The 24,735-nt window shown below is 36.8% G+C and overlaps 1 protein-coding gene across 1 annotated transcript in view; it reads left to right on the forward strand.

Moving 5' to 3' along the window:
* The window catches only part of Dgkb (diacylglycerol kinase beta), a 714,793-nt gene that overhangs the window by 318,701 nt on the left and 371,357 nt on the right, over nt 1–24,735 (forward strand). The window contains exons 18-20 of the mRNA XM_032907661.1: nt 2,284–2,369; nt 4,030–4,119; nt 16,296–16,456. Coding sequence (XP_032763552.1) covers nt 2,284–2,369; nt 4,030–4,119; nt 16,296–16,456 — 337 coding nt within the window. The remainder of the gene's footprint in view (nt 1–2,283; nt 2,370–4,029; nt 4,120–16,295; nt 16,457–24,735) is intronic.

A 24,735-nucleotide genomic window follows, 5' to 3' on the forward strand; every position in this document is an offset into this window, starting at 1 on the left:
ATTATAGGGGGAAAGAATAGGGGAATATGCAGGTTGTCAGAGATGTTTTGCTAAAATGGTACATTGGTATATAACCATTTCTGTCATTACACATAACACAAGTATATCAAATGTTGTAAGAATGGAAGAAAATATTAGTAACATGTATAATAGAAGTTAAATATATGCTATATATTTATGTTTTTAATATATATATATATACATATATATATATATATGTTACCCAAGAAAATTGAGTGACAATCACACTAACTATCCATGGATTTTATTAACAGATTGTGTGTTAGGTTAAATTTTATGTATTTTCAAATATAACTGTATATTATCTACATAGCTGTGAAAAATATCATTTAAAGGACTTTAACTTTAATAAAAATATTACTCATAATATGTAAAATTATTATTAAATAATATTAGCAGACACTCAGTTGAAGAGATTTCAAGGTCTGGATTATACTGTTCATCGAAAATGTCTCATGTCACAAAAAACCCTATGGAAATGCTCAACTATGTTCTAAACAGAGACATTAGATTATTAACACACACACACAATCAAACTGGTGTGTTTTTGCTCTTGAAGTCATGTTGAAATATTCAAATGTGCTTATTGTTCACAGGGTTCAAGGAATTGGACACTCTTATTGACTCTGGAAATTGACTCATTAAAAGCAATAAAGGAAATGTACAACGAATGTAGCGTACATTGTACCTTAAAGTAGCCTCACTCACATACAGATTTTCACAAAAATGTGATTCAGATAGTAACTAGAATAGTAATTTTTGTAGTAAAAAGCTTTTAATATTCATGCTACTGGGGACTGAACTCAGAAGCTCACACATGCCAAGAAAGTAATGTTCTCACTGAACCACTTCTCCTGCCTACAATGACGAAATACCAGATACAGTATAAATGGTCATAAAAGCAAATTATTTAATGTTGGAGTCCATTCACCCATATCTAATGTGACAACTACCGTACAGCATGATTCCATGTAGAAGCCATATAGACTTTCATAAATAAAGGAGTTCTTAAAGAATTCATGTTACCTGAATGTAGTGAGACTATGACACATCTTTCAGAAATTTCAGAAACCGAGTTAAAGTGTTTAAAAGAAATTTAACAAAACCTTTAGTTTTGTTAAAATAAATTACCAAAAACAAAAACCTCATTTTTAGAATGAACTTAGTAGGAATGAGGGGATTTAACGTTACCTGCAGCCTTTTTAGGGGACCAGAGCTTGGTTCTCAGGATCCATATTTTTCTACTCAAACTGTGTCTAATAGTAGCCCTAGCTTTTCTAGCCTTCTCTTCCATCAACATAGTGTAGTCTCTCTGTCTCTTTCTGTCTCTCTTTGTCTGCCTCTTCTTTCTCCCCCTCCATTTCTCATAAAATTCTAAAGTAAATAAAATATATAGGATACATACATGTGAATATCAATGTATAGATATAGAGAAAAATGACTTGGATGATTCCATGCCATATTGTTTCCCAATACTGATACAAAGAGGAAAGTACACTACCTTCTGCTCTGCTTCCTTTCTTTATTCTTTATTTGCTACAAAACAGCATGTAAGGCTGTATGACTGGATACATTACTTGCCTCTGTGACTTCCTAGAGGTAGGTCGTGTTAATGAGCACACTGCATGCAGTGGCAGCAGGAACAGTGGGCATTTAGCACATCTGACCCCGCAATTAAGCTTGAGCACTCATGGGCAATGAATGCTCTTCACCAGGTCAAATGACAAGGTGAAGTTTGCCTTCTGTATTGGCCGGTTGAAAGTCATAAGGAAATTCTGAAAACTAGAATCCTAACTGCAGGCTGCACAATTTTTCTGTGCAGTGGAGAATAAAAAGGGTTGAACACATTTATACTGACTGACATGGTAATCATATCTAAATAATTTTTTTCAAAACAATGGCTGATTGACAATACTTGTTAAAGAAATTATGTAGCCTATGCTAGTATGGATTATGTGTGTTTTCATTATATCTGGGAGGATATCAAAATGAGTGTTATAATTTAATATTATATATTTTGAATTTGGCTGTTTATAAAAATTATATTCTTTACAGAACCCAGAATATATAAATTTTAACATATATACATGTATATCCACAAGCATGCATTTGAGTGATATGTAAGGTACCAACCAAAATTTTAACATTTCATAAGTTAAACGTACAAGTTATTAGAGAATAGGCTAAAAATTTAAAAAATTGAGGAAGTTCTCCTAAATGTCCTAAATGTAAAAAATGTGCCATCAAATACTTATTTTTCAGGTTACATTTTTTTCGCGATGTCCCTGACTTCAGAGTGTTAGCGTGCGGTGGAGATGGGACTGTGGGCTGGATTTTGGACTGCATAGGTAATGAAGACTTGTGTTTAACGTGGCTTGCTTGAGACTAGTAGCCCTATGTTCTGCTCTTGCTCTTTTTATCAATCTTTCTGTCTATCAGGTATCTATAAGTATCTAAAGGTTGATGAATTTGAGTGTTTAATATTTTTGTGTTTTTCTTTTCAGATGTACCCCTTCTTGGAACTTATTAATAGTTTAAAAAAATAGAACAAATTGGTATTTAGAAGCTGGTACATTTTAAACAAATATTTACTTTAAAAAACTTTTAGTCTTTGAATTGAGTAATTTCTGTTTGATACAGGTCCTTTCAAAAGAAGTATTAATTCAAACAAATTGACAGAATTTCTTTCTTTTTTTCCCTTATAAAGAAATGAAGATCAGAACATTCTGTCTTGCTAGCACTGAAAAACATTTCAAATTGAAAATGTCATGGTGGGAGTGGCAGGCATTAGTCCCAGCCTGGGCTCCCCTCCCCAGTTGCCTAAGTGCCATTAGTCAAACAAAGTACACAGTCTCATCAACACTTCTATTAATCTAATAATGTCAGTCTACTACTAGTTTATGAAAATAGTCATTGAAAATTCTGTTATTGGCATCCTAATAAAAGATATATAATATTTATAAATGATTCCTGTGGAAATGCTAAAATTCTAGAATTATAAAAATTACTGAGCAAGTATATAAGTAGTTAAACATGTGTAAGGATTTTAAAGTGAAGACTGTAATTTTTGGCTTGTTGTATGCCCCACATTTAGTGGTATTGTACTGGTATCCATGAGTTATCTCATCAACTGATTCATACACATACAATTGCACAAACAGAATTACACACACTCACACACACAAACAGAGACATACCCCCCCACACACACACATTCACACAAACATACGCACTGACATTATGAACTTAGGAAAAAAAGAGAAAAATACATTCTTGAGTTTCCTTCTGACATGTGATGATTCAAATAAAATCATACAGAACTTTGGTGACAAATCTATACTGTTTGGAACCTAAAGGACTTTGTGACTTAAAGGTCAAGCTAAATAAACAGTAAGTGAACAAACCTGATCTTATCAGGTCATCCAATAGGAAAGCACTGTTCATTTGCCTTGAAATATTGAAGTACTATGGATAGGAAGAGTTAAACAGTATTCCTAACAGTCATTCACTGTCATAGTTCAACTGTCATCAACCATGTTAAACTGTTCATGGAATTGATGCTGCAAAAGAAATTTACATAACCTACCTATTTAACTGTTGATATTTATTGCTATGTAAAAAAGAGACAAACATACACACAGAGACACATGCACAAACACACAAATGCGCACACACACACACACACACACACACACACACACACACACACACACACACCAGACAGTCATGAACATACATACAAGGCAAATTTTGAGTTCATTCAAGATATTTAAAAAGCTTTCCTGTTGTATGAATTAGGAAGGACTTATTACTGCCTTAAGAGTGCTATATATTTATCTAATATATCAGTTAGCACAGCAGAAAACCCTGCCATTTGTAGTTGTGTTTATAAAATTCAACTTGTGAAGGATTAAAAGAACTTTATGAAATTATTTAATGTAAGTTTCTTTGTTGGTCAATGTTGATGAGTTTGAGTTAAAACATTATTTCCATTGTCTCATTCCACAGAAAAGGCCAATGTAGTCAAGCACCCTCCAGTTGCTATCCTGCCTCTTGGAACAGGCAATGACCTAGCAAGATGCCTGCGGTGGGGTGGAGGTAAGCCTGCTGCAATAGAATTCATTAGAAAAAGAGAAGACTGCATTTAGTGCGTAATGGTTATCATGTGGGTATAAAATGTAAGAGGCGATTTATGCTTACTAAGTGTCTTAAAAATAATCAAAAGTTTGAAGGGAGAGATAGGTGAAGAAGTTTAGATTGGGTGATAGGCTTTAATTAAACATTAAATACAGATTTGGACTTGGGGAGACAAGTTTTCAAAACAACTCCGGCTTGGTCTTCTGTAGAAAATAAGATGTACGCATTAAGAACTCAAAGCAATGTTCAGTCTCTTAATTTGCTATTATGTTTACTTTAGAAAGCAGATAAAGGTTATCAAAGCCTAAATTGGAGTATGTTCAAAGGTTATAAGTAGATATTGAACAAAACCTATTTTCTACACACTGAAATTATGAACAATGTGATAAAATTAAAAAAAAAAAAAAACAACCCTGAAACTGGAAAAATAAACATTGATTAGTTACTTTCCCAAGAATGAATACACTAAGTAGTGTTATTTGGAGTTTACATTATGATAACCACTGTGCTCTATACTTGTGTATAAGAGAAACAGAAGGGCAAATAATAGAAATTCTAGTTGTACACAAAGTTGGCTGTAATACTTAATACTTTCTAATAATAAGTCAATTGATACCTGTAAGGAAAAGCCCTCACTCACAGGGAGGTAAGTACTAATGTTCCATCATCCTGGTATGGACTTTGTAAGCAGAGGGGACCAGGTTCACTCTCCAAGGACTCAGAAGTGGTTAGAAGCTTGTCTTATGCAACTTACAGTAGAATGGAGGATCGAGCATAGTACACATGGAGACAATAATTCAGGGTAGTCTCTAAAGGACTTGGCTGAATCATTATAGCTACCCAATGATTGCCAGCCAACTGAAGATTATACTAAGGAAACAATCATTAAATTCTAAATATTTTTGCATCTAAATATACTTTAAGATATTTGAAACAGTCTCCGAAAACATTGTGAATCAGAGGCCCTTAGGGAGGTTGTTAAAAATAAAATGGTTGACCCTACCCTGAATATGCTGAAGAGAAATCCCTTGGGATAGAGCTCAGGCAGACAATAGATCATTTGGAAAAAAGTCAAAATAAAAACCTCCCAAGTAACTGGATTTGGAACAGTTGAAAACTTTTGTTGCATACATACCTATTTCTCTGTTGTATCTTATATAAATGGAATTGGAAGCTGAATTAAAAGTACCACATGTTCTATTTTGCATTTTCAAACATGTATTATAGTAAAAGGATATTATAAATAATCAGTGAAAGACCATGTGACTGTCAAAGATAAAGAAATACACATTACCAGATGCCTCTGTTCACCAGTTTTCATCCATGTGTATTGATTAAAGAGAAGGAAGCTATCGGTGTGACATAGTACAACTGCATTCACAGTCTGAGGTATACATTTGATTTGTTTTAAAAAATGTTTTGATCTTTGAAATGTTAATTTATTATTTTTGGTTTTCAAGCTGCCAAGTGAATTAAATTTAAAAATCAATGTTTATTTGGGTTATATTTATATAAAACCACATAAATGATTATCATTGATGGATGAAATGGGGGTTGCATCATAAGACAAAGATGAGATTAGAGTTGAATTCTCAAAGTGCTTACTTATATTCTGGCCAACTAGAGAGGAAATAAATTAGTGTCTCTTATCCTTTTAGAAACTAAATCTTCTATAAACCATGTGGACTATAAATCTGTGGAGAATGATATATATTACATTCAACAAAGCACAGTGCTATGGAAGAATGAGTTATACAGAAGTACTACCATTAGCTAGATGATCAACAAGGCCTTCCTAAGGAGTTCTCATCTTACCAGGTGCTTGGCTATCGTGAAGGCGACTGTTTCTAGTGTTGAAATGGCTAAAAGAGTTAGGGGAAATAATGAAGGAACTGAAGGGATTTGTAATCCCATAGGAAAAAAACAGCAATATCAGTGAACCAGACCCTCCAGGGACTAAACCACCAACCAAAGATTACCCAAGGAGCTGAGCAACCCATGGCTCCAGCTTCATATGTAGCAGAGGATGGCCTAGTTGGGCACCAATGGGAGGACTGACAAGGCTGGATCCTGCCCAGTACAGTGTAGGGGTATGCCAGGGAGGGGAGACGGAAAGGGATGGGTGATTGGGGAGGGGAGACACCCTTATAGAAGAAGGGAGAGGGGGGAAGGGATAGAAGGTTTATGAATGGGACCTCAGGAAAGGAGATAACACTTGAAAGGTAAATCAAAAAATCCAATAAAAAAGAAAAATAAATAAAATAACTAATAAAAATAAAGTATATCTTAAATGTTAAAACAAAAACAAAGAGAAGCCTGATGGAGTTTTCAAAGCACTCAGTTCTTAGGAGATGGACATTAGGCTTGGTGAGCTTGGAATAGTCTTACAGGATGTTCCTTACATAATATTTTAGTTTAAACTATTCTTTGATTTGCTAGCTACTTGTTCTAAGCATATTATTAATTTTTATACTTTAAAATTATACATTACACAATACATTTTAAGATAATACTCAGTCTTTTCCCTGTAGTTATTATTTATTCTAATCTTTGCTTCATTTATTTAAAAGCACTTTTTAAAAAATCTAGCATGTGAGTTATGATGGGCTCTAGCATTGGAATCTCTGCTGTTAGAGGTTGAACATGTCAATCTCAAATGCAATGCATTCTCCTTTAGCCAATGCTGTCTTGGATGATGTCTCTTCCTTTTTCTTTTATCATAATGAGTTCTTCAAGTAATGCATATGTATTAGATGTAACCACTGTTCACAGCTTCTGACAATTTCTTGTTAAACAAATTAGTAAACTAAAGGTCAAAAGTTGGAGACAGAAGCTACCCAAAATGTTTCAACTCAGGCTATCATTTTTGGAAGAAATAACATACTTGCCTGAGTGAGTGTGGTTATGTATGCAACAGAACAAGTCAGAGATACAGAGATTATTTTACACACAAATATTAACATTTTTAAAAAGATTTATTTGTTTATTTTATGTATATGTGTATACTGTAGAGACACACCAGAAGAGGGCAACTGATCCCATTAGAGATGGTTGTGAGGTACCATATTGTTACTAGGAATTGAACTCAGGACCTCTGGAAGAGCAGTCAGTACTCTAAACCACTAAACCATCTCTTCAGCCCCCCAAAATGTTAATTTTAAAAATAGTGTTACTTACTCTTTGAGAATTTAGTACAAGTATGTTGATCATGTTCACCCTTCACTACTGTCTTTCAGTGCTTCCTGACGACATTCCCCAACCATGCCCCCTTCACCATTATATACTCTCGATAGTCCTGCTAGTCTGTGCATAGGTGTACTAACCATCCAGTAGAGAATGGACCACCTATCAATGGCCACATTCCCAAAGAAAATGACTATCTCTGCTCCAACTGCCGTCAGTTGACAAAAGCCTGGCGTACCTGCCTTCTGAGCAACTCTCCCCATCAATGATGCTAGTTTGAAAGGCTCATTCTGCAGGTAATGAACTGGTGGAGGTTCATGAGTGCCGCAGGTATACCGTATCCAGGAGATATTTCACATCACTATACTGTTCTCCTGCTTTTCAGTTCTTTCTACCCTTCTCTCACAATATTTCCTGTATCCTGAGCGAGGGGAAAGTGAATATAAATATTTCATTGTTGCACTCATAGTCACCCATTCTCAGTGCTCTGACTGTGCATGAGTCTCTGCATTAATAAGAGGCACTACAAAACAAAGCTTTGTCAACCATGGTGAGGGCAGCACCAAACTGTGGGGATAAATGTAAGTGCTTTGAGGACAACTTGCCATGTGTGTTTAGCGAAACAAGAGAAAAAATGTCCTGGGCCATGACCTTTCCAGTTATGGACGTTTGATGTGTCTTCCATATGAAGCATGAATTCCCACCTATACAACAAGCCTCTAATTTAACCAGAATGCAGTTCGTTGCCTCCCTAACAGTTCTGATTCTGCATCAGTGAGTACATCCTGTCAGACAGGTCAGTATTATATCATGCAGGGCACATGGCTAAGTCATATTATTGAATTCTTTCCATTTTTTTTCAGTCTGTCTTGCACAGACCCCTCTGGCATTAGAACAATGATCCAAAAGAGATGACATTTGCTGTGTCAGTTCAAAATTTATTTCTTTATGTCTAGTAATCCCAAAAAAATGTGTTGTTTTCAGCAGCGTCTTACATACCTTAAATTTACTAATTATGTCAGGCGACTGAGAACAATTATCAATAGTGTATGCTGTTTAGGGAACATCTGAGCCTTGCCTGAACAGTAACTGAGGAGGTAACCAACTCCCCAGAAGTGAGATTTTCATTTTGTAAGTCAGGTCTTTTGGGAGTTCATTGTACACCAGTGCAAGTATTTCCTTTCAAGCTTTTTTTATTTTTTTAACTAAAAGATATTTTAATTTATATACGAACCAGTAGATTTCCATGTGCTATTATATATCCCTAACTTTGCATGATTGACCCTGTATCCTTCTCTTTATTATCTTATTTGCCCCATCTCTACTTAAACCCCTAGTGTGATCTCCTCTCTCCTTTCATGTGACACATGTTTAACTATCCCTCTAATTTTATATTTTAGGTGAAATTGTAAAGCACCATGTTTCTGTACGAATACTTTGTAGACCATCATTTTGGTTAACTCTTTTCTCAGCTTCTACATTTCTTCCTTCCCATAATACCTCACTGCTTAAACCTTTCTCTGCTCAGTTTTCTGTTTTGAAGGCAATTGAAATGTCTGTTTAGCAAAGCAATAGTAATAAGTTTACTGGGCCATGACCTTCCAAGGTATGGTCTTAAGCTGTCTCTATATTAGGCATGAATTCCTTCCTATACAACAAACCTCAAATTTATTTTACTCTTATTTTATCTTATTTTATTGACTAGCTTTATTCTCAAGTATTTTCTTTATTTTTATTTTATTAGACTTTTCTCTGACTCTCATTTTCTGTGTCTCTCTGTTCTCTGCCTCTTCCCTATCATGTGTGTGTGTACATGTTCCCACTCTCGTGTGTGTGTGTACATTCATATAGAGTTTTCATTACTATTTTAATATCATTATTACTTATGCATCTTTTCAGATTATTTATCCTGGTTTAATTTTGGTTTCTCATGTGCAGCAAGTAATTCATTCATCCATATCATTACATCATTTGTTTTAGAGAAGTAAAAATTTTAAGGCTTTGTTTTAGAATCTTCCAAGATTCACTGACAACTTTGCTATCATATTTTACCTCTTCTAATTTCATACATGTAACTTTTCTTGTTATGAATTTGTATAGGGTTTTATAATCTTTTCATCAAATTATTACTAGATGTAAAGCCATAAATTAGTAGATAGTTTTGTTGGGTATAATTCTCTAGCTTAGAAGTTTGTTATATCAGAACTTGAGAGAAATCATTCTATTCCTTCTGTCCTTAAAAGTTTCTATTGCAGAATAAAATTTTCTTGCAATGAAACCAAGCGAGAGACAAACAAACATAATTTCACCTCTAACAATGAAAATAGCAGGAAGCAACAATCACTATCCCTTAACATCTCTCAACATCAATGGACTCAATTCCCCAATAAAAAGACATAGACTAACAGACTGGACACATAAAGAGTACCCAGCATTTTGCTGCATGCAGGAAGCACACCTCAGAGACAAAGACAGATATTACCACAGAGTAAATGGCTGGAAAACAACTTTCCAAGCAAATGGCGTGAAGAAACAATCTGGAGTTGCCATTGTATTATCAAATAAAATAAACTTTAAGCCAAAAGTCATTAAAAAAGATAAGGAAGGACACTTCATATTCATCAAAGGAAAAATCCACCAAGATGACCTCTCAATCCTAAATATCTATGCTCCAAATGCAAGGGAATCTACATTCATAAAAGAAACCTTACTAAAGCTCAAAGCACACATTGTACCTCACATAAAAATAGTAGGAGATTTCAACACCCCTCTCTTATCAATGGACAGATCATGGAAACAGAAATTAAACAGAGACATAGAGAAACTAACAGAAGATATGAACCAAATGGATTTAACAGATATTTAGAGAACATTCTATCCTAAATCAAAAGGATATAACTTCTTCTCAGCACCTCATGGAACCTTCTCCAAAATTGACCATATAATAGGTCAGAAAACAGGCGTCAACAGATACAGGAAGATAGAAATAATCCCATGCATTCTATCAGATAACCATGCACAAAGACTAGTCTTCAATAACAACAGTAATGACAGAAAGCCCACATATACATGGAAGTTGAACAATGCTCTATTCAATGACAACTTGGTCAAGGAAGAAATAAAGAAGGAAATTAAAGACTTCTTAGAATTTAATGAAAATGAAAATACAACATTCCCAAACTTTTGGGACACAATGAAAACAGTACTAAGAAGAAAAGTCAGAGCTCTGAGTGCCTACAAAAAGAAACAGGAGAGAGCACATATCAGCAGCTTGACAGCATACCTAAAAGATCTAGAACAAAAAGAAATAAATGAACACAAGAGGAGTAGAAGTCAGGAAATTATCAAAAATCAGGGATGAAATCAACCAAGTAGAAATGAAAAGGACTATACAAAGAATTAACAAAACTAGGAGCTGGTTCTTTGAGAAAATCAACAAGATAGAAAAACCCTTAGCCAGACTAAGCAGAGGTCACAGAGAATGTACCAAAATTAACAAAATCAGATATGAAAATGAAGACATAACAACAGAATCTGAAGAAATTTAAAAAAAATCATCAGATCCTACTACAAAAGCCTATATTCAACAAAACTGGAAAATCTGGACAATTTTCTAGACAGATACCAGGTACCAAAGTTAAATCATGAACAAATAAACCATCTAAACAATCCCATAACTCATAAAGGAATAGAAGCACTTATTAAAAATCCCTCAAAAAAAGAAAAAAACAAAAAAACAAAAAAAACACAACTCGATGGGTTTAGTGCAGAATTCTACCTACCAGACCTTCATAGAAGACCTCATACCAATACTGTCCAAACTATTCCACAAAATGGAAACAGACGGAGCACTACAAATTCCTTCTATGAAGCCACAATTACTCCTATACTGAAACCACAAAAAGATCCAACAAAGAAAGAATTTCCCTTATTAATATTGATGCAAATGCAAAAATACTCAATAAAATTCTTGCAAACCGAATCCAAGAACACATCGAAATGATCATCCATCATGATTAAGTAGGCTTCATCCCAGGCATGAAGGGATGGTTTAATATATGAAAATCCATCAATATAATTCACTATATAAACAAACTCAAAGATAAGAACCAGATGATCATTTCATTAGATGCTGAGAAAACGTTTGACAAATTTCAAACCCCTTCATGATAAAAGTCCTGGAAAGATCAGGAATTCAAGGCCCATATCTAAACATAGTAAAAGCAATGTACAGCAGTACAGTAGCTAACATCAAACTAAATGGAGAGAAACTTGAAGCAATCCCACTAAAATCAGGGACTAGACAAGGCTGCCCACTCTCTCCCTACTTATTCAATATAGTACTCGAAATCCTAGCCAGAGCAATCAGACAGTGAATGGAGGTCAAATGGATACAAATTGGAAGGGAAGAAATCAAAATATCACAATTTGCAGATAATATAATAGTGTACTTAAGTAACTCCAAAATTTCCACCAGAGAACTACTTAACCTGAATGTTGGGGTATAAAATTAACACAAACTAATCAGTAGCCTTCATCTACTCAAAGGATAAATAGGTTGAGAAAGAAATTAAGGAAATGACACCCTTCCCAATAGTCCCAAATAGTATAAAATATCTTGGTGTGACTTTAACCAAGCAAGTGAAAGTTCTGTATGACAGGACCTTCAAGTCTCTGAAGAAAGAAATTGTGGAAGATCTCAGCAGGTAGAAAAATCTATGCTCATGGATTGGCAGGATCAATAGAGTAAAGATGGACATTTTGCCAAAAGCAATCCACAGATTCAATAAAATCTTCATCAAAATTCCTACTCAATTCTTTATAGAGATAGAAAAAGCAATTTGCACATTCATTTAGAATAAAAATAACTAGGATAGTGAAAACTACACTCAACAATAAAAGAACTTCTGGGGGACTCACCATCCCTGACTTCAAGCAGTATTACAGAGCAATAGTGATTAAAAACTCTATGGTATTAGTACAGAGACAGACAGACAGACAGTGCAAAAGAATCGAAGACCCAGAAATGAACCCGTACACCTATGGTCACTTGATTTTTGACAAAGGAGCCAAAACCATCCAATGGAAAATAAAGATAACATTTTCAGCAAATGGTGCTGGTTCAACTGGAGGTCAGCATGTAGAAGAATGCAGATTGATGCATGCTTATCACCCTGTACAAAGCTCAAGTCCAAGTGGATCAAGGACCTCCACATCAAACCAAATACACTCAAACTAATAGAAGAATAAATGGGGAATAGTCTTTTACACATGGGCACTGGGGAAAATATCCTGAACAAAACACCAATAGCTTATGCTCTAAGATCTAGAATCAACAAATGGGACCTCATAAAACTGCAAAACTTCTCTAAGGCAAAAGACACTATCATTAGGACAAAATGTCAATCGAGAGATTGGGAAAAGATCTTTACCAACCCTACATGTGATAGAGAACTAATATCCAAAATATACAAAGAACTCAAAAAGTTATACTGCAGAGAGCCAAATAACCGTATTAAAAAATTGGGTACAGAGTTAAACAAAACATTCTAAGCTGAGTATTATCAAATGGCCAAAAAGCACCTAAAGAAATGTTCAACATCCTTAGTCATCAAGAAAATGCAAATCAAAACAACCCTGAAATTCCATGTCACAACAGTCAGGATGGCTAAGATAAAAAACTCAGGTAACAGCAGATAGTAGCGAAGATGTGGAGAAAGAGGAACACTCCTCCATTGTTGGTGGGATTGCAGACTGGTACAACCACTCTGGAAATCAGTCTGCAGGATCCTCAGAAAATTGGACATTCCACTACCTGAGGACCCAGCTATACCACTCCTGGGCATATACCCAAAAGATGCTCTAACATACAACAAAGCCACGTACTCCACTATGTTCATAGCAGCCTTATTTATAATAGCCAGAAGCTGGAAAGAACCCAGATTCCCTTCAACAGAGGAATGGATTCAAAAAAATGTGGTACATCTATACAATGGAGTACTACTCAGCTATCAAAAACAATTACTCATGGAATTCATAGGCAAATGGAAAATACCATCCTGAGTGAGGTAACCCAATCACAGAAAAACACACATGGTATGCACTCATTGATAAGTGGATACTAGCCAAAAAGCTGGAATTACCCAAGATGCAATCTGCAGACCACAGGAAACTCAAGTAGAAGGATGACCAAAATGCAAATGCTCCCACTCCTTCTTAAAAGGAGGAAAATATATCCATAGGAGGGGATATGGAATCAAAGTTTAGAGCAGTGACTCAAGGAATGTCTATTCAGAGCCTACCGCACATGTGACCCATATATATACAGCCACCAAAATTAGATAAGATTGATGAAGCTAAAAAATGCATGCTGAAAGGGACCGGATATAGATCTCTCTTGAGAGACACATCCAGAGCATGTCCAATACAGAGGTCAATGCTAGCAGCAAACCACAGAACTGAGAACAGGGCTCCCTTTTGGGGAATTAAGGGAAGAATTGAAAGACTTGAAGGAGCTTGCAACCCCATAAGAACAACAATGCTAACCAACCACAGCTTCCAGTGACTAAACCACTACTGAAAGTCTATACATGGACTGACCCAGGGCTCCAACTGCATATGTAGCAGAGAATAGCTTTGTTGGGGCACCAGTGGAAGGGGAAGCCCTCGGTCCTGCCAAAGCTGGACCCCCAGGGTAGGGGAAAATGGGGGGGCAGTAAGGAGGATGTATGGGGGAGGCAGAGGTAAGGGGATCGGAGCTTATGGACAGGAAACCGGGAAGGGGAATAACATTTGAAATGTAAGTAAAGAAAATATATCTAATAAAAAAATTTCAAAAAAAGTGTCTATTACTGAATTAGATATTACTCTGTGGAACTACATTAAGAAGTGACTTACCCTTACTTTCTGCAGCTTTAAATACGTTTTCCTAATAGCTTTTCCTTCAGCCTTTTTAGTGTTTTAATATAAAATGCTATGGGTAGTTTCATTTTAGACATATTTCATCTTCTATATGCTTCTTGAGCATATATGAACATCTACTTCTCTATGTTTGAAAATGTTCTTTTTTTTCTTCTTCTTCTTTTCAGAGCTGGGGACCGAACCCAGGGCCTTGTGCTTGCTAGGCAAGCACTCTACCACTGAGCTAAATCCCCAACCCTGAAAATGTTCTTCTACTACTTAAAATAGTTTCTATGCCTTTGGCATAGTATTTTTTTTTTTTTTGCCATTCTATGATACAACTCAATGCTTTGGATTCAAACCTCTTGCATAATCTGTTTATTTTTTTCAAACTAGTCAATGACCTGTCCTGATTTAGCTAACTCCTATATTTTGTTTTCATTCTCCAATACTTTTTTCCTATACAAACTCTGTGCTTCTCCACGCTATCATTAGACAGCCGTGGCACAATTTGAGCCTGCTACTACTGTTGTAGAATGCTGTGTACCTGGGCATCTAACTCAGGATCATCATCAGTCTCTTCCTCATAACACAGTTTCCACAATATGTTATGGGAGCTATGTGCCAGGTACCTTTCCTTGTGTCAACTCCAGGTCCTTTCTTAGGTCCACATCCTCTCTGATGTTAAAGGTGTGAGCTTGAGTGATTTACCTTGGGAGAAGTCTGCTATCTGTTAGTTCCGCTGCATGTTGTTGGACTGCTTGTACCCTGGACACCTACGCTTCTCAGTTTTTATAGATTCTGTTACATATTTTTTTATCTGTTTTGTAGTTTAATGTGTGATCCTGCTAATTCCCTGATCATCAGCTTCTGAACGTGGAACCTCATAGCCTGAGGACCTTCACTAGGTTTACCCTAGGTTTACCTTGGCTTCTCCCCTTCACTGTAGCACTGCCTGCATATGTATGCATTGCTTTTGTCTGCTCGAAAATGTAATTTGCCCCATGATTACTAGTATTATGTTGTTAAGAATGTTCTATTCCATATGTTTAAGGTGCATATACTAAGAACTACTTATGCATATCTAATTTACTCCTCAGAGCAAATCTGATATTGGGGTGGTGAGTAAGCTAATCTGGAGGGAGGTTAAGAAACAAGCACATTAACATTTCCTGGGTTAGTCTACAGTCCTAACTGGATGGATGGCAAACACTCACAGATAAATACAAGAGAATATAATAGCAAATCAACTTGGGGATTGACCATCGGTCATAGCACATTGATCATCCAGAGCTAATTCATTGAAGCATGGATTTAGCACTTTAGCAAAGGAAGCCTTAGTGATGAGAAAAACAGAAACCAATGAACAGACAAATATAATGCACTTGTACTCATTCTAAGAAAGAGCAGCTCTGAGCACAGGGGCTGAAGGCTACAAAAGTCAGGCATCTCTGATGGTTTATGTTGAAAGGTGGCTTCCCAAAAGAGTGTTCTCTGAGTTGTAACCATGTTGAAAATTCAACAAACAGCTATCCAGAAAGCATGGGTGCACTAAGAGTAGATAAATTATAAAACAGAACGAAATGTGCCAAAAATGAACAGCTTATTTTCTTAATGTTTCTCTTTGTCGCTAGAAGGAAACATGAAGAACAGGCACAGATGGAAAGTCTAACATGACAATTCAATTTGAGACTTCAACAATGAGGTGGAATGTGGCATTCTTTTATAAAGGCATGCTTCAGTAGCATAGAATTGCAGATTATAATTAATCACATTTTAATGTATTGATACCAAAGTGTGAAAAGATACATAGTAGAATTGTTTTTGACAGTTGGGTAAAGTGAGGATTTATACCACAAAAAAGAAATATTTGTTGCAAATGAAAACTAAGTTCAGTATTTTGGTACAAGTTGTTGATTCTTAGTTTACATTAAATTTATCATTAAAATGGACTAGTTGGCTTCAGAATAATTCATACAAAAGAGCAAACACATAGAAGTGTAACTCCCTTTAATTGGTTTATATGCTTTCTTCCTGTAACATTTCTTCATTAGGTTATGAAGGTGAAAATCTTATGAAGATCCTAAAAGACATTGAAAGCAGCACAGAAATCATGTTGGACAGGTGGAAGTTTGAAGTCACCCCCAACGACAAAGATGAGAAAGGAGACCCTGTGCCTTACAGCATCATCAACAACTACTTTTCCATTGGCGTGGTAAGATTTGCCACTAAATCTTATCCTTTTTGGTTGTCTTAAATATTCAATAAAATGTCTTAACCTATGAAATTTTATTGATTATAAACAATTTATGTTAACATTCTGTTAGGAATGTTACTTTTTTCCTTCAAAATTTATTTACTTACATTTATATCCAAGTGTGTTCTCCCTGCCTGTGTATCTGTGTACTGCTGTGTATGCCTGGTACCCATGGAGGGCAGAAGAAGGTATTGTATGCTGCAGTGAGCTGTATTTATGGATGTTTAGGAGCCATGATGTGAGGTACTGCAGATTAAAGCCAGGTCCTCTAGAAGAGCACCTAGTGCTCTTAAATGCTGACCCATCTCTCTTACTCAGAAATACCTGTTCTGATGCATACTATGACTTAAGAGTAGATTTAAAGGGAGACTATCAGTAACTGATAAATTTTATGTCTTATACAAAGGAAATTTATCACTTCTGGATTGACTGTTTCTGTTACCAAATCGAACTTAGAATGATTGATAGCATGTGTATACTTTGCTGAGGATTAGAATACTTCATGAAAATATGTAAAATGTCTTATAACATCAAAAGCGAAAGAGCAGATCGCACACCTTCAACATGGCAGGGTATGCGATACCATTCCAAAATGTCAGAGGGAGGAAATACTGGACCAAACAAGATCAAAATCAGCCTGGGAAACTATGAACTGGGCATCTCTATGTCTGATGCGAAAGCTCTCCAGATTTCCGACTCCTTTCATCTTGATTGCCTGGAACGCAATTCTTTCTCTTTGGCTGGTTCCACTCCCTATTAATAGCTTCCCTTGGCAGTTGTCGGATGGCTCTAGCATCAGTCATACCCAGCATGACTCATACTTGGAGTATCTAAGGTACCTTCCCCTTTACAACTTCTTGTTCCAGTGTCCAGATACACTCATGACTTTTTGAGTTCCTCCAAAGGGCTTGGGTCCCTTCCCCTGCACTTCCCTCTGTAACACTCTAGGCTCTGGTTGACTCTACTCCAGTGCTGCTGCCATTATTGGTAATCACTCCACACAACTGGCATCTCGCACTCACTGGAGTCTTCCACTGCAAATAGATTTCACCAATAGCCTCTCAAAGGATCCCTTCATGGTGCCAAGACTCGACTTGTTTGCATGACCCTTTCAGTCATGGGCTGTGGTGCACCTTCACCAATGGCCTACCCTGGCCTCTCACAGTGCCCAGCCTCAGCTGCTTTTCATGACACTTTAATGCCCTCAAAACCAGTACCACCTGGGTGATTCTTACCATTACCAATCCAGCTGCAGTACTAGGTACAACCTTGACTATCTCTGAAACACAGCTTCCTTGTACTCTCAGAAAACCCTTGCCAGAAGATTTCACTTCAGTGATGCTCATCTCTTCTTAATTACTGCTAATTTCTTAGCTCTAATTAACCAGCATAATTGACCCAGTAGCAGTAGTCCTCTCTATTTTTGACTCTTAAGCCAGATCCACATAGCTGAAACTTCAGAGTTCTGCAGCTTACTGGTGCTGGAACATGATTCTATTACAATCTTAATATATTACATCCTTCATTGCCTAGGTTTGGCTGTCCTGGAACTTGCTCTGTAGATTGACCTTGAACTCAGAGATCTGCATGTCTCTGTATCTGAATGCTGGGATTAAAGGCAGGTAGAACCATCCCTGGATTCATACTTCATCTAGACCAGCCTGGCCTTGGATTCAGAGATTTGCTCGTCTTTGTCTCCTGGGATTAAAGTTGTATGGCATTTTACATGGCTTAAAGTTTTTCATGCTCACTATTACTCAAGATCTGGGTCAAAAGTCTGTATTCTAGTCTCAAGATATGGCAGGTGGGGGGGTTGTTGGGGAGGGGAACACACTTATAGAAGAACACTGTGTCTGCCTGCACACTGCCATGCCTCCATCCATGATGATAATAGACTGAACATCTGAAACTATAAACCAACCCCAATTAAATGCTCGCCTTTATAAGGAAAGAAAAATGTAGCTGATTTTTATATCTATCATACAAATTTTATAATATCCAACTAAAAATCTATGAAATAGCTGCTACTATAGTCAAGTTCTTAATAAATGAAGTGAATAATTCATTTCTCTTAAAATCCTATAAATACAGAAAATTAGTGTTTGTCAAAAATTAAATGAAATAGAATCCTTAAAATGTTCACATTTTATACATCTATAGCCAACCATTAGAAAGATTAAAATAAGTTATTAATAGTATTAGATTTCACTTTTTTTAATTCAAATCCATGTAAATAGTTTTCTGGTATATGCACTAATACTTTATAAAAAGCATAGGCTCATTCTCTTATATTAATAGTTATATTAATATAAATATATATAAAATTAAATATTACTTGATTGAATTTCTCATCAGAATACCTATTAATTTACCCTTATGCTGTTGTTCCTATTACACATATAAATTATGCATATAATTACATATATAAAACTTGAGATATTGACATTAATAATTACCAAATTTTTTTTAATTGGAATTTTTTTATTTACACTTTATTTTTTTTATTTTTATTTTTTTTTTTATTAACTTGAGTATTTCTTATGTACATTTCGAGTGTTATTCCCTTTCCGGTTTCGGGCAAACATCCTTCCCTCCCCCTTCTTTATGGGTGTTCCCTCCCCACCCCTCCCCCATTGCCGCCCTCCCCCGACAGTCTAGTTCACTGGGGGTTCAGTCTTAGCAGGACCCAGGGCTTCCCCTTCCACTGGTGCTCTTACTAGGATATTCATTGCTACCTATGAGGTCAGAGTCCAGGGTCAGTCCATGTATAGTCTTTAGGTAGTGGCTTAGTCCCTGGAAGCTCTGGTTGCTTGGCATTGTTGTACATATGGGGTCTCAAGCCCCTTCAAGCTCTTCCAGTTCATTCTCTGATTCCTTCAACGGAGGTCCCGTTCTCAGTTCAGTGGTTTGCTGCTGGCATTCGCCTCTGTATTTGCTGTATTTTGGCTGTGTCTCTCAGGATCGATCTACATCCGGCTCCTGTCGGTCTGCACTTCTTTGCTTCATCCATCTTGTCTAATTGGGTGGCTCTATATGTATGGGCCACATGTGGGGCAGGCTCTGAATGGGTGTTCCTTCAGTCTCTGTTTTAATCTTTGCCTCTCTCTTCCCTGCCAAGGGTATTCTTGTTCCCCTTTTAAAGAAGGAGCGAAGCCTTCACATTTTGATCATCCGTCTTGAGTTTCATTTGTTCTAGGCAACTAGGGTAATTCAAGCATTTGGGCTAATAGCCACTTATCAGTGAGTGCATACCATGTATGTCTTTCTGTGATTGGGTTAGCTCACTCAGAATGATATTTTCCAGTTCCAACCATTTGCCTCACAATTTCATAAAGTCGTTGTTTTTGATAGCTGAGTAATATTCCATTGTGTAGATGTACCACATTTTCTGTATCCATTCCTCTGTTGAAGGGCATCTGGGTTCTTTCCAGCTTCTGGCTATTATAAATAAGGCTCGATGAACATAGTGGAGCACGTGTCTTTTTTATATGTTGGGGCATCTTTTGGGTATATGCCCAAGAGAGGTATAGCTGGATCCTCAGGCAGTTCAATGTCAATTTTCTGAGAAACCTCCAGACTGATTTCCAGAATGGTTGTACCAGTCTGCAACCCCACCAACAATGGAGGAGTGTTCCTCTTTCTCCGCATCCTCGCCAGCATTTGCTGTCACCTGAGTTTTTGATCTTAGCCATTCTCACTGGTGTGAGGTGAAATCTCAGGGTTGTTTTGATTTGCATTTCCCTGATGACTAAAGATGTTGAACATTTCTTTAGGTGTTTCTCAGCCATTCGGCATTCCTCAGCTGTGAATTCTTTGTTTAGCTCTGAACCCCATTTTTTAATAGGGTTATTTGTCTCCCTGCAGTCTAACTTTTTGAGTTCTTTGTATATTTTGGATATAAGGCCTCTATCTGTTGTAGGATTGGTAAAGATCTTTTCCCAATCTGTTGGTTGCTGTTTTGTCCTAACCACAGTGTCCTTTGCCTTACAGAAGCTTTGCAGTTTTATGAGATCCCATTTGTCGATTCTTGATCTTAGAGCATAAGCCATTGGTGTTTTGTTCAGGAAATTTTCCAGTGCCCATGTGTTCCAGATGCTTCCCTAGTTTTTCTTCTATTAGTTTGAGTGTGTCTGGTTTGATGTGGAGGTCCTTGATCCACTTGGACTTAAGCTTTGTACAGGGTGATAAGCATGGATCGATCTGCATTCTTCTACATGTTGACCTCAGTTGAACCAGCACCATTTGCTGAAAATGCTATCTTTTTCCATTGGATGGTTTTGGCTCTTTTTGTCAAAAAATCAAGTGACCATAGGTTTTGACTTCTTCTTTTCGATCTGTATCCCCTTGACCTCCTTTTGTTGTCTGATTGCTCTGGCTAGAACTTCAAGAACTATATTGAATAAGTAGGGAGAGAGAGGCAGCCTTGTCTAGTCCCTGATTTTGGTGGGATTGCTTCAAGTTTCTCTCCATTTAGTTTAATGTTAGCCACTGGTTTGCTGTATATGGCTTTTTACTATGTTTAGGTATGGGCCTTGGATTCCTATAATTACCAAATTTTAAATGATAGTAACACCATTGTCATTATTAATTGCAAGAAAAATATAGTATATTTGATCCTATTTTGAAGTCTTACTATACATTCATTTAGGTGAGAAGTGTAAAGTTGGCAACTTTTTGGGTTAATAATTCATATATAATTAAACTCAATCCTTTGATGAACATTAAATCACTTAATGACTTAAAGAAATTTTCTCTGAGTCTCTAATGTTTTATCAACTACATAAGCACTCTGGTACCCAGCTACAAATTCCTTTCCAAACACAAATCTCTAATAGATCCTCTCCTGCCTCCAATATTTATATTTCACCAACATTTCAAAAGAAAGACATCATGAGTTACATCGTCTTCCTCATGATAGTTCATCATTTAGCCTAATTTTGAAGCTAAATATAACCAGCTTAAGTTGTATTAATGCACTTTTCCTTTCTATTGCTAGGTAATCATATATAGCATATCATTGGTCCCTCAAATCAACTAGTGTATATTTTGAATGTTTCTAGTCTTACTAGTATGAATAATGGCAGTTATTAGATATGTATATGACTTGAAAACCATTGGCATATGTTATTGTATACAGTGAGTGTTGTGCTTCATAAAGATATTTACATTATTATAGTATGTACTTTGACCAACACCCTCATACCCTGCTTTCTCTTCCTGCTAATCTTCTTCCTTCTCATAGACATTTTCACTTCTATTTCATTTGCATATGGAATTTTATATACCTATTAAAATTGTAGGAATCACACTTTACAGTCATGAGAGAAGACATGGATAATTCTTGTCTTCTAGAATCTGAGTAATTTACTCAGTATGATAATATCCAGTTGTTTCCATGTCCCTGAATCATGATTTCATATTCTTTACAGAAGACTAAAATAACCTATTATATGCATAACACCTTCCCTTCATCCATCAATCAGCTGTTGGACTCCTAAGCTTATATAACAGGCAACTGTGAAGATTATATGAATATAAAAACATTCTCATGTATAGTTATATGTTTTATTTGCCTTTGACAAAACTGTCTGGACAAAAAAAAAGCTACTTAAGGGAGAAGGGTCTTATTTTTTGCATTGCAATGCACAATCGAATATAGCAAGTCACTGCAGCAGGAATTGATGTTCCTTGTTATATTCCATCCATTGTTTGGAAGCACAAAGCCAGGGGTTCTTGTGTTCTGTTCGCTTTTGCCTTTCTATTCAGTCAGAGATCTCAGCACATGAAAAAAAAATGATGCCCACACCATGGACAGGCCTTATCACTTCAATTATTCAAATCTTCATACTCCTTCACAGGCGTTCCCAGAAAAAGAAACCTAATAAAGAAACACCACACAAGCATGCCAGGAGTCCTTTCCACACAAGTGATTTTAGATTCCATTTAGTTTATGAAAAAGACTTAACCATCAAAACTTCATCCCTTGTCATCTTGACATGTGAGTCATCTCTTTAAATCATACATTCCCCCCACCCTTGCCTCTCCAGGCTATATCCATCATCACCTAATATAGAATGCATTCAGTCCAACATCATGTCACCTTACTCTTTGGTAGTTCCAACAATGTTTAAAGGCCTTTTCAGAGACTCACTGCAATTTATTAACTGTGATCTCCTGGATTTAAAAATAATTGCATAATTCACATAAACAATGGTACAGGACACACGGGCCCCTTAGAAAATGTGGCAGTGGAGTCATAGTAAGGAATGATCAGATTGGAGTAAGAATAATAACCAGCTGTGAACATCAAATATTGCACTCAGTGTCTGGTATCTAACTCATGATTCCTTCATATGTGCTCTAAATTGTAAGGTTGTCTAGCCATTCCAGCTCTGCTTCTTTCTTTTTTTATTGGATATTTTTTCTTTATATTTCAAATGTAATCCCTTTCCCAGTTTCCCCTCCAAAACCTCCCACCCCATTCCCCCATCTCCCTTCTTCTATAAGGGTGCTCCCCCACACACCCACCCACTCCCTTGTGCCTCCCTGGCATTCCCCTACACTGGTGCATCAATATTCACAGGACCAAGGACCTCTCCTCTCATTGATGCCCAACAAGGCCTCTGCCACATATGTGGCTGGAGCCATGGGTTGCTCCCTGTATACTCTTTGCTTGATAGTTTAGTTCCTGGGAGGTCTGTATTGTATGGTTGGTTGATATTGCTGTTCTTTCTATGGGGTTGCAAACCCCTTCAACTCCTTCAGTCCTTTCTGTAACTCCTCCATTGGAAAACCCGTTCTCAGTCCAATGGTTGGCTACAAGCAACTGCCTCTGTATTTGTCAGGCTCTGGCAGAGCCTCTCAGGAGACAGCTATATCAGGCTTCTGCCAGCATGTACTTCTTGGCATCCACAATACTGTCTGGATTTGGTTACTGTATATGGAATGGATCCCTAGGTGTGACAGTCCCTGATGGCCTTTTCTTCAATCTCTGCTCAATACTTTGTCTATTTCCTCCTGTGAGTATTTTGTTTCCCCTTCTAAGAAGGACATCCACACTTTGGTCTTCCTTCTTCTTGAGCTTCATGCGGCCTGTAAATTGTATCTTGAGGATTCAGCTATAACACTCCTGGGTATATATCCAAATATATAACATATACTAGAGGGACATATGCCTCCAAGATATAACAAGGACACATGCTCCACTATGTTCATAGCAATCTTATTTATAATAGCCAGAAGCTGTGAAGAACCCAATGTCCTTCAACAGAGGAATGGATACAGAAAATGTGGTACATTTACACAGAGGAATACTACTCAGCTGTTAAAACATAACTTCATGAAATTCTGAGGCAAATGGATGGAACTAGAAAATATCATCCTGAGTGAGGTAGCCCAATAATAAAGAATTCACATGCTATGCACTCACTGATAAGTGGATATCAGCTCAAAAGCTCCAAATACCCAAGATACGATCTACAGCTCTGCCTGTTGAAGCACTTGTAGCGTAGCTCTTCAGCTGGCTTTCTGTAATTGCAGCTTTTCTCAGTGTAACTCCCATAAGCCTAGCCTCTCTAACACTTTAGGGTCTCTATTAAACTTAAGTTCAATCTTCACAGCTTCGGAGAGTAGCTCTCCTTGTCCTCCTTCCAAGGAACCCAATCATCCCTGGAACAGTGAAATAAGACTGGTAAACCCTCTATGTGGACATGGCTGACAAGCTCTGCAGCCAGCTTGAATGGAGCCTTCCTTAACCTCTCCTTAGACTAGAGCTCTAGGATTTTGCATGTCTTGGTGGTTAAAGGTGCAATAATCATCTTTCTAGGCATCATTTTTCAGCAGGGAGCCTTTTTGTGATGTTTTCAATTCTGCTACCACATAAATTTGAGTTTACACAGGTTGGATCTTTAGTGGGTGGGTTTTCCCCTCTGGTACCTTACTTGTTGCCCCAGTGCAGGGAATGAACATGGTCTTTCATAATTAAAGATGCTTTGTTTTCTGTACTGTGCTATAATAAAATTATTTAAAATTTTTTCAGCAAGAAATCTCACATTTTACTTAGCATTTTGCTCTTTTTTCCTGCTATCTCCCCTGTCTGCTATAGATTTGAATAAGAGGGCAGAGTAACAACCATGCTGCAGTCTGGTTTTGATGCTTTAAGATATTTCTTTCACTAAAGAAGTAGATCTGTCAATTCTGTGTTCATTGTGCTCCATTTCTCTGGACATTGGTCAAAT

The sequence above is a fragment of the Rattus rattus genome, chromosome 7, assembly GCF_011064425.1.
Source record: "Rattus rattus isolate New Zealand chromosome 7, Rrattus_CSIRO_v1, whole genome shotgun sequence".
Classification (NCBI taxonomy): domain Eukaryota; kingdom Metazoa; phylum Chordata; class Mammalia; order Rodentia; family Muridae; genus Rattus; species Rattus rattus.